The 10481-nt window shown below is 32.6% G+C and overlaps 1 protein-coding gene across 1 annotated transcript; it reads left to right on the plus strand.

Moving 5' to 3' along the window:
- The first annotated feature begins 5490 nt into the window (after positions 1 to 5490).
- Positions 5491 to 10037, plus strand: LOC126976887 (allergen Tha p 1-like). The gene is made up of 3 exons (XM_050825523.1): positions 5491 to 5616; positions 6168 to 6371; positions 9743 to 10037. The coding sequence occupies exons 2-3, from the start codon at positions 6182 to 6184 to the stop codon at positions 9934 to 9936; spliced, it is 384 nt and encodes a 127-aa protein (XP_050681480.1). The 5' UTR covers positions 5491 to 5616; positions 6168 to 6181; the 3' UTR covers positions 9937 to 10037.
- Positions 10038 to 10481: the final 444 nt, after the last annotated feature.

The raw sequence follows: 10481 nt of genomic DNA on the forward strand, positions 1-10481 counted from the left end.
TTTGGAATGTTTAGGGAATTATTTCGCACGGATTGCTTTATTTATCAGTAAAAAAGTACTAGCTTAATGTGGTTAACTACAATATTAAGCGCTATCGTACACAAAAATTACGATTTATATTACAGAAAAAATTTAAGACTCGGGAACAATTACAATTATTTTACATTAAAAAGTTTATCTCTCAAAAAAATCAACTTTCATTCATAATTTCAACGACTGTGTTATGAATTTCGATCAGGTCACGTGTCCTGACGCGAGTTTAACATTTCATTCCCATCCCAAGAAAAGTTCTCAACGCCGCTACATAAATTATCCCAAACATGTTCTCTGCCAAGAACCATTGAAACTACATCCTTAATGTCGCAATGATAATTTTGCACGGCTGCCATATTGGATCCTATAGTATTTATATACATACACTCGCAACCCCAAAGTGACCATTTACTTAACTTATAGGCAACGATTTATTTTACTCCTCATAAAATTCTTAAACCGGGATCTATTATTCAAAACAGACTCTTTCGGCCGTTAAGTTTAATATGATTGACAAGATTTGTACAATCTTAACACAACTAGACTTAAGCTGACTTAAAATGATCGTCTATATATTTTTTATTTTTCAGACCTTTATGATCATAAAAAATGAGCCTGATAGCCCAGTATATATGACCTATATAGCCTATATTGGTTATTGACCCTGACTTCGGAGCTAGAGGTTCCGGATTCAAATCCCGGTAGGTGCAAATGATTATGATATAAATGATATGATGAATATAGAGCTTTGTTTCCGAGTCATGGATGTTTATATGTATTTATGTATGTTTAAGTAATTTTATTGTATTAAATATATCGTTTGTCTTGTACTCAAAATACAGCCTAATTTGTGTAAAAGTGTGTCAATGTTATATTGTTATTATAAATATGAACGATAAAACATACGATGCATAAAACTTTTTCGGCCAATTGGTCTAATTGTTAGTGCGAACCATTTTGTTTACTTTTCATGGATTACCTTAATTCATTGATTATTAAAGATATTTTGATATATATATAGTATATTAAATTTATCGTTATCTAGCACGTGAAGGCTTTTTTTATGAAAATAAAGGACGAGACGAGCAGGACGTTCAGCTTATGGTTATTGATACGCCCTACCCAATACAATGCAGTGCCGCTTGGGATTCTTGAAAAACCCAAAAATTCTGAGTGGCGCTACAATTGCGCTCATCACCTTGAGACATAAGATGTTGAAGTCTCATTTGCCCAGGAATTTCACTAGCTACAGCGCCCGAAACACAGTAATGTTTACACATACTGCTTCACGGCAGAAATAGGCGCCGTTGTGGTACCCATAATCTAGCCGGCTTCCTGTGCAAAGTAGCCTCCCACTGGTAAAATATTTGTGTAAAAGTGCATCAATTATTTGGTACAAAAAATCCGTAAAGGAATCCCATGTGCGAAATAATATAAAAAATCAATTCTGGGTTTTACACGTTGTTGCCTGGTTTTCCCAGTTCGCTCATAGGATACAGGTTGCTTCATATCATAAGGGATATTAAACCGGTCTACATCATTTACCCGTGCTGTCGTAATCTGTTTACTGTCTGTCTACGTACAAATTTTCCCTCTAGTAGTCTCGTATTATAAGATGGAATCAAAGTAAACCTGATACATCACGAAAGTGATTTGACATCTGATGTAATAACGGCCATCTTGTTTACGAAGCATCCTGACACAAACAATGAATACAAGCTCTAAAGGTCGATCATCGATGCATCCAGTATACGATAATCTATTTTTATACAGTTTTTTTGAACACGATTCAAATATAGGATGCAGCACCTTATAAATTTATATGTTATTTTTATTATAGCCATTGTAAAATACTCTAATTCATTTAAATAGTGGCCGTTGAGTTTCTTGTATGTTCTTCTCAGGCTCAACTTTTTTCGAGCATATCGATATTGACAAATCAAAAGCGCTTAATTTAAGCCTATGTTGATGCGTCTATGTATACGCAATAGTGGATTGTTTTATAATCTATACTAATATTATAAAGCTGCAGTGTTTGTTTGTTTGTTTGAACGCGCTAATCTCTGGTACTACTGGTCCGATTGGAATGATTCTTTCAGTGTTGGGTAGTCCATTTATCGAGGCATTTGTCCATTTATAGGCAATGTTTTTTTTTTCAAAATTAGGGATCCGTAATAAAATTACTATTTTGTAACACAAGGTGTAAAATCGAAAACCTATTTTTGCGTGCGCTGCAAAAACTATTGACAATAGAACAAAATGATGTACAGGCTATAATATAGGCAACATTTTATTACTTATAAAACTATCGCGTGAATTATACTTTATATGGCAAAACAACGTTTGCCGGGTCAGCTAGTACAGTATAAAAGGTCAGGTCAAGAGTACCCTAAACTGAAGAGCATGTATGAAAGGAATAATGAAAGTGGACGAAGCGAAACAAATATGTAAGGATCGTAGCAAGTGGAAAGAAGTGGTCTCTGACCGCTACGGGAAAGAGGCGTGATTATATGTATGTATGTATATTATGTTACCATGTTATTGTTTACCTTAATATTTTAACATTTTGAAACTCAACAGCAAATAATTTGCAACACATTAATCATCACAACCAAAAAGTTTACTTTTGGTACATTTGTACTATTTAAAATAAATACATTATTTATATGAATTTTGAAATATTATTGGCACCAAAGCAATAAAAGAAGACCTGTTGACAGCTGATGTGTATCAAAGAGGTTGTAAATACTACTAGACCAGGCTCGATAATTTTTGAAACTAAAAAATAATAGTTGGATAAGACCCATTGGAAAAGGATGAGAATATAACAAAAATGAAAGGAAAAATAAATTACGGGCGATCTGAGGTAGAGAAGTGGTAAAAGGGGGGGGGGGGGGGGTTTAGGGTAAAAAACAGTTTATCTCGATTTCCGGCATAAATACATCCTATGGCAAAAAGTTGAATCGCATAGTTGTAGGTAATAAACTTTTGTTTTCACACTTTTTTCACATAACCTCAAACTTTATGTGAAATATTCAAAAAACCAAGTTTTTGGTTTTTTCTTTTTATCTTATACAAAAAAAAGATATCAAAAAAAATTAGAAAGTTACCTTTTTTTGTCCCAAATACACTGTGATTTATTTCAATTTAAATATTTATTTTTTCACCTTATTTTGACTCAAACCTTTGAAAATGATAAAAAGTGAAAAAAAAAAGTTGGATGAAACTTTTTGGAAAAGGAAGGGAATATAACAAAAATAAAGCAAAAATAAATTACGGGTGATCTGAGGTCAGGAAGTTGAAAAGGGGGGGTGTTTTAGGGCAAAAAACGGTAGCGAGTATTCATACCTGTTATTTCGAAGCAGCAAAACTATGGATTACAATTAATCACAATTAATCAAATCTATTTATAAATATAAAAAGGATAATGATTCAGTGTTAAATTATCCTTTTTTTTATTGATTAATTCTAATCCTTATTTTTGCTGCTACGAAATAACAGGTATGAATACTCGCTACCGTTTTTTGCCCTAAAACACCCCCCCTTTTCCACTTCCCGATCTCAGATCACCCGTAATTTATTTTAGCTTTATTTTTGTTATATTCCCTTCCTTTTCCAAAACGTTTCATCCAACTTTTTTTTTTCACTTTTTATCATTTTCAAAGGCTTCTGGTCTATACGAGGTATATATAATAATAATAATATGATTCATTTATTTCCGAGCAAGTCCATATATAAACATAAGATATAAAATTTAAAACAAAAGTGGTGTCCCGGGTATTTAAAGGACCCTACAACTCGCACTAGCGTGCCATCTAAACCCAGGTACTCTCTCCGGACCTCTTTTCCATTTAAATATCACCATTTTTGTCTTCTTGGCGTTGTAGTTAAGACTATGTAATAGTATATAATAAGAACTGCCTAAGTGATAATTGAAATTTGGTTTAGTATGAAACGCGCATTCATTTGGCATAAGTTTGAAATAGTAGTAATTGCAGTATTGCGATTGGCGACGAAGTATAATGCGGCTAAGTTTGAAAGCGAACAGTTGCTTAAAACGTAGTGGATTTCGGCTATCTCCGCTTTTTACAAGATAATAGCCGTCATCTGTCAATCTGTCAATGACTGCCGTTTCATACAATCGATTGAATCGCTTTTTTCTTAGAGAGTTTCGCTAGGCTTATGTTTATTATCAACTAGCTGACCCGGCAAACGTTGTTTTGCCATATAAAGTATAATTTTTATAAGTAATAAAATATTGCCTATATTATAGCCTGTACATCATTTTGTTCTATTGTCAAAAGTTATTGCAGCGCACGCAAAAATAGGTTTTCGATTTTACATCTTGTGTTACAAAATAGCAATTTTATTACGGATCCCTAATTTTGAAAAAAAAAACATAGCCTATAGCCTTCCTCGATAAATGTACTACCCAACACTGAAAGAATCATTCAAATCGGACCAGTAGTACCAGAGATTAGCGCGTTCAAACAAACAAACAAACAAACAAACACTGCAGCTTTATAATATTAGTATAGATTTACCAGACGCAATGACGTCACATCATGGCGGCTACCGTTTTACTGATAAAATAGAAAAGTTATCACTTTTCTATTAGGGCATTTCACGCGAAGTGGACAGCGAAAATTAATACACAAATGTAATGTAAATCAAAATAATTGTATAGATTTACAAGAGCGACGTCTCAAGTCAATTTCCTAATATGTAAATATTGGGGTTGAGCGGGCTATCAACTGTAAAGTAGATACTGTAGATGAAGCCACAACCTGAGAGTTGAACATAGCAAACAAGATTGGTGACTCGAACGGTTAGCTCAGTTAGCATTGGTACGGAACGCAAGAGGTCGTGGGTTCGAGTCCCGCATCGTTCAATCATTCGTCATTAAAATTATATATTATGTTAAATTACCAATTTAATACGAGAGTAATTGCATAATTGCTTGTGAGTTTTTACATTTAAATATTATTTATTAGCTATGACGTCCATACATGCATATGATTCATAAGTAATGAAGCGAAGAGAAACAGATACTTGTAAAAAACTCGGCCAAGTGCGAAATTGCCTCGTGGACTGATGGGTCCGTACCTCTATCTACCGATATCGACGAAATATAAAAAAAAATATGCTCATTTAAATTTAAAGGTCACTGACGTAGCTGATGTTAAAAGCATGGTTACACCCGATACAATATAACAAATGTAAAGATTTCACCGTTCACATGTTTTTTCGTAGTTGGTAGCAGTAGTACATAAGGTTGATTCATCACGCCGTCACCTCAAAGGTAGTTGCAAAGGTTCGATCGGGTGAACTTTTACGGTTATCAATTATTGTAACTATATTTTTCCTATATAAATAAATAACAATACGGTACCCCAAAGATGACAAAAGAGGCAAAAGATTTCTAACCTTTGACCCTGTCTATGAATCTAATCAGGTAATGAGAAAAAATATGTTAGAAATTCAAACAAAGTTAATGTTTACTTTGAACAAGTATAAAAGGAACATATGCTGTGAAGCTGTTATTAGTCGCTAGTTGCAGACCAGTGCTTCCACATCTCTAAGGTATTATTAATACGTATTTATTAAAAAAAATATAATAGTAGCGTTAAGTACTTATAAATCAAGATTTCTTCATCAATTCTCTACAATTTTTGACATTTTCAATATAACTTCTTCAATGTGGGAGATTTGCATAAGATTATCATTTGACTGAATATATTTATAATGCAATCCGATAAATTTTCTTTCCGAAATTATATCTTATGTTTAAATTTTTAATCATAGATTATAGCTATTACAAATGCTTCACAGACAACAAAACTTAGGTATCAATAAATTAATTTTAAGTTTTTAAAGGCCCAATTAAACTCAATCCTTTTTTCTAAATAGACACCAGGATATTATATACTAATGAGTTTCTTGTTACTTCTCCTCATTAGCTCAACCCTTTACGAAGTAGCGGTAGATTCAATATGAAAAAAAAAATTTTTGATATTCATAAGTGTCATTTCCGTGACCAACATGAATAAAGTGATTTTGATTTGATTTAATATCATGAGAACAAAAATGTATTCTAATTATTTATTTCTAAAACTTTGTATTACTGTTTCCAGTAAATAAATTCAAGATGAAAAGCTTAGCAATTGTTTGTTTCGTGGCTTTGTTCGCGTTCGTCTCCGCTCGTCCCGAACTCTACACCGACAGATACGACAACGTTGACCTCGACGAAATTCTCTCAAACAGGCGTCTGCTCATTCCTTACGTCAAGTGTATCCTGGACCAAGGAAAATGCTCACCGGACGGCAAGGAACTCAAATGTAAGTTGCTAAAAATTAAGAAAACTCACAATGTATATAAATCCTATCCACAGAAATAGGGTTGCAAGATGGCAATCTAATATAATATTTATTGTAGTACGATACATTTTATGTACGATATATTTGGTAGGTCTGAGAATCGGTCGTGATCTATTTTTATATTCCAAAAATTTTAATTATTGATTTTCTTTCTCTTATTATTTTACAATACAACGTTTGCTGGGTCAGCTAGTTTTGAATAAATATATTTGAATTTGAATGACGACGTGAGACTGGACTTTGTTTATTTTAACACTAGCTGATGCGCGATTTTGTTAGCATTTACTAGTGCAACCATATTATTTCGTGTTCAAATAAGTGTATATACACAATAATCATATATCTCTCATCGTTAAGACAGTGTTTGTAACAAACGTTTTCGTTCGACTGTTTTTACTCCGACTTACTTTGCAATCTAACTACATTACGTACCAATCAATTTGTTTTCCGTTTTCATATTCATATAGTGTACGGCAACACTCTCGTGATTCCTCTAGTGTTACCAGGGAGTACGCTGCGGAGATCACTTACCCGTATGTATCCTCGTTAGTCCTTATCTCCCACAAAAAATATTATAAAGAACTACATTTCCAGGCAATTTTTTTAAATCATCATCTATTTATCAGATTCTATCAACAGGACTTATATTTATTTCAAATCTATTATGAAGTGTTAAAAATCTCAATGTTTTAGAAGTGTTATTTCAACGGAGTTTTATTAGATACATATGTTTTATTTTAAAGAGCAGAACAAGATAATCAATCCACAAAAAAATGCGTTTAAGATAAAGTTCGATTTTATAATTAATTTAATAATAGACGCCATTTTGTTTGCATGGATACGCTAACAGATTCTAAGTACAAAGCCATTGTATATTTAAGGATAAAATCTAACACAATGATGTTTACACGTATTCATGTACTACTCATGAACTTGACCTAAGACTCGAGAGAAGTATTAATTTATGTATGACACTGTGTATGACATGGGTTATAATTTAATAAGTAGTTACGTAACAATTGACTACGTTCTTTTATTGCCGTACAGGTTAATTGCTGTACACAGTTTGTATGATAATTTTAATTTTTGAAGTAATTTCGTTCGCTTCTTGTTCTACGAGGACTTGGACTGCGTGAACCATTTTGGTAATCACTTTTTTCAAACCATTCATACGATAACGAATTGTTATCTTTACCATAGTATTTGTTTGAAGTTTAGAAAAAAAAAGAATGTGTCACGTGATATGAAAATGATGAGCATTTTTTATATTACCTACGTGGAATTGCAAATTAAGTTTCAACTATTGAATTGAAAATTTAGGGTCGATTAACAGAGAATATAAACTCCGGATACGAAATAATCTTAAACTAGAGATCGGATATTGAAAGCGCCTATTAATATATTATGACACTCATACGACCAGTGGTAGGCTCCTTTACACAGGATGCCGGCTAGATTATGGGTAGCACAACGGCGCCTATTTCTGCCGTGAAGCGGTAATGTGTAAGCATTACTGTGTTTCTGTCTGAAGGGTGCCGTAGCTAGTGAAATTACTGGGCAAATGAGACTTATCATCTTATGTCTCAAGGTGACGAGCGCAGTTGTAGTGCCGCTCAGAATTTTTGGGGTTTCAATTACCACCAGCTAAACATCCTATCTCGTTCCTTATTTATATCCCATAAAAAAAACTTTCAAATATTGAGATAATATTCTATGTTAGTACAAACAAACACTAACAATATACTACTTACTTTATACTTGTAAGTTATTTATTTAACAAGTCTCATTATTGGCAATTTCACTTAGACTTCTTTCGGCGAGTTCGGGAAAGGTTATCAGTACAGACCGGATTATATGCTACAAAAAATGCCCAAAACATGCATGCTAATATGCAAGTAAAATAGCTAAAATATGCACAAAAAGTGCCAAAATATGCATACAATTAAAGTTTAAACAGGAAAAAATAAAAAGTAATTTTTAAATATTTTTATTTTATTTTATAAAGGCTTGTACTGACAATCTTATTTGTGAAAAAACCTATTACAAGATATACCTACTTAGGTAACAATGAAATTTATGATTTATCTTTAAAAATATTCTAAATGTTCTGTAGACAAATTGTGTCTACGATCGCTTGATAAATTTTTGTAAGTGGAAAAGGAGCGTTCACCGTCTACTGAGGCTATTCGGCAGAATTTAAATTTGAATGCAATGTTTGGGTGTACTATGAAAAGCATCGAACGATGAGCGAGATCGAGCGTAAATATGCATAGTACTTTTTTTCTAAAATATGCAACTACCGCTGAAAAGGTACTGAATATGCAAAAGCACATGCAATATGCATTTACATATAATCCGATCTCTAGTTATCAGAGTAAGTAGAGTAAAGAGAGCAGTGCTTGCGCACATCAACACCCTAATGCAACACCCTGAAGTTAGTTGGTCAACTACACCATTCGTATTATACTTCAGTTAGTGTAAGCCTCTTGTAACTCATATGTCTACTAAACCACAACCAATGTACGAGAATTAAATAAATTTCAAAATGTTTAAGTTGCAAAATTAAAAAAAATTCTGTATAATAATATAAAAATAATTTAATGATTTTTAAATAAACGATGTTTCACTAAATTCTGCGGTATAGTCTTTAGTGGTTGTATTTAATACCTTCTATATTAAAATACTAGCTGACCTGGCAAAGGTTGTTTTGCCCTATAAATTATGTATGTAAACCTTTCTTGAGCTTCAACGAATCTATTACAAAAGATTTCATTGAGATCGGTCGAATAGTTTAGGAGTTATTAGGGAACATACAAACATACATTCTCTTTTATATATATAGATTGTTGTATCTACAAACGTAAAATAGCACGAAAATTTAAAAAGATTTAAGGAATTATGTTTTGTGCGTACACTAAGTACACACACACTTAGATAGAAATAATACAGTGTAAATAAAATTGAAATCAAACAAAGAAATAAAAAGATAGTGGCAATTAGGTTCTTGGAGTAAGCTTTCTCCATCCCTTTCTCGCAAAAAGAAATTTGTGTAGAGCTACAATGGAGAAAATAAGATATGACGTCACATTTTACTATGGCTATCTCTATCTAATCAGAAATATTAAAATTCTAATAAGTTTTTTGATATTTGATCGATTGAATTACTTTATTCATCATTTGTTATTAAATCTTGTTACGTATTGTGGATTACCCATGGCAGATTGTATCTACTTTGGCCATCATATAGATGACTATTTGATAACTGCTTTTGGTCAACTACAGTAACACAACTACTACAGTATGAAAATTAATGTTATATTGCTCATTTCCAGCTCATATCAAGGAAGCACTTGAAGAGAATTGCGGCAAATGTACAGACACCCAGAAGAAAGGAACCCGTCGCGTGATCGGACACTTCATCAACAACGAGTCTGATTACTGGAACCAGCTGAAGGCTAAATACGATCCCAAGAACCAATACTCTGTCAAATACGAACAGGAGCTCAGAACTATCAAGGCTGCTTAAGACTAATCATAATTTATTATTGTCTTGTTATTTTTCAAATAATTGAAAGCATTTGTGTTACTAAATATTTAAATGGAATTAAAGGATAGCTTTTCATAGAATGAATGACTTTTAATTTAATAGAATATTTCTTACTCTTCTTAAATATCCTTTCAATCTGAATGATGAGTGATCTATCTTCTATTTTACAATTCTGTCTCTGTATGAAGTGTTTTGGGTGATCACACGCATGGCAACATAAGCCCTCAATAAATATAAGTACAGTAAAAACTCTTATAAATAAAACTCATTATTCGTTATAACTCTTTATGTAAATAAAAAAAATGAAAATGATTTAACCCAACCTTAACATAAAAAAGTATTTGTGAATCGTCATCAAATGTTTAACAAAAAAGTCAACTGCGCAAAAGCGTCATTAATACGTTTGTTGTAGATACTTACGAGTAATACACTCTTGCAAAAAAAAAAACGGGCACCCTAGGTCAATAACCTTCCACATTCATCTTTCATCTTTTCATCGTTCCACTGGCATCTTCAGTTTATTT

This window comes from Leptidea sinapis, chromosome 42, assembly GCF_905404315.1.
Source record: "Leptidea sinapis chromosome 42, ilLepSina1.1, whole genome shotgun sequence".
NCBI classification, from domain to species: domain Eukaryota; kingdom Metazoa; phylum Arthropoda; class Insecta; order Lepidoptera; family Pieridae; genus Leptidea; species Leptidea sinapis.

What these genes read in the sequence shown, in the direction of transcription:
- LOC126976887 (XM_050825523.1), top strand. Translation starts at nt 6,182, where the DNA reads ATGAAAAGCTTAGCAATTGTTTGTTTCGTGGCTTTGTTCGCGTTCGTC. An exon ending in GGACGGCAAGGAACTCAAAT is followed by an intron (nt 6,372 to 9,742) that starts GTAAGTTGCTAA and finishes GCTCATTTCCAG; the next exon opens with CTCATATCAAGGAAGCACTT.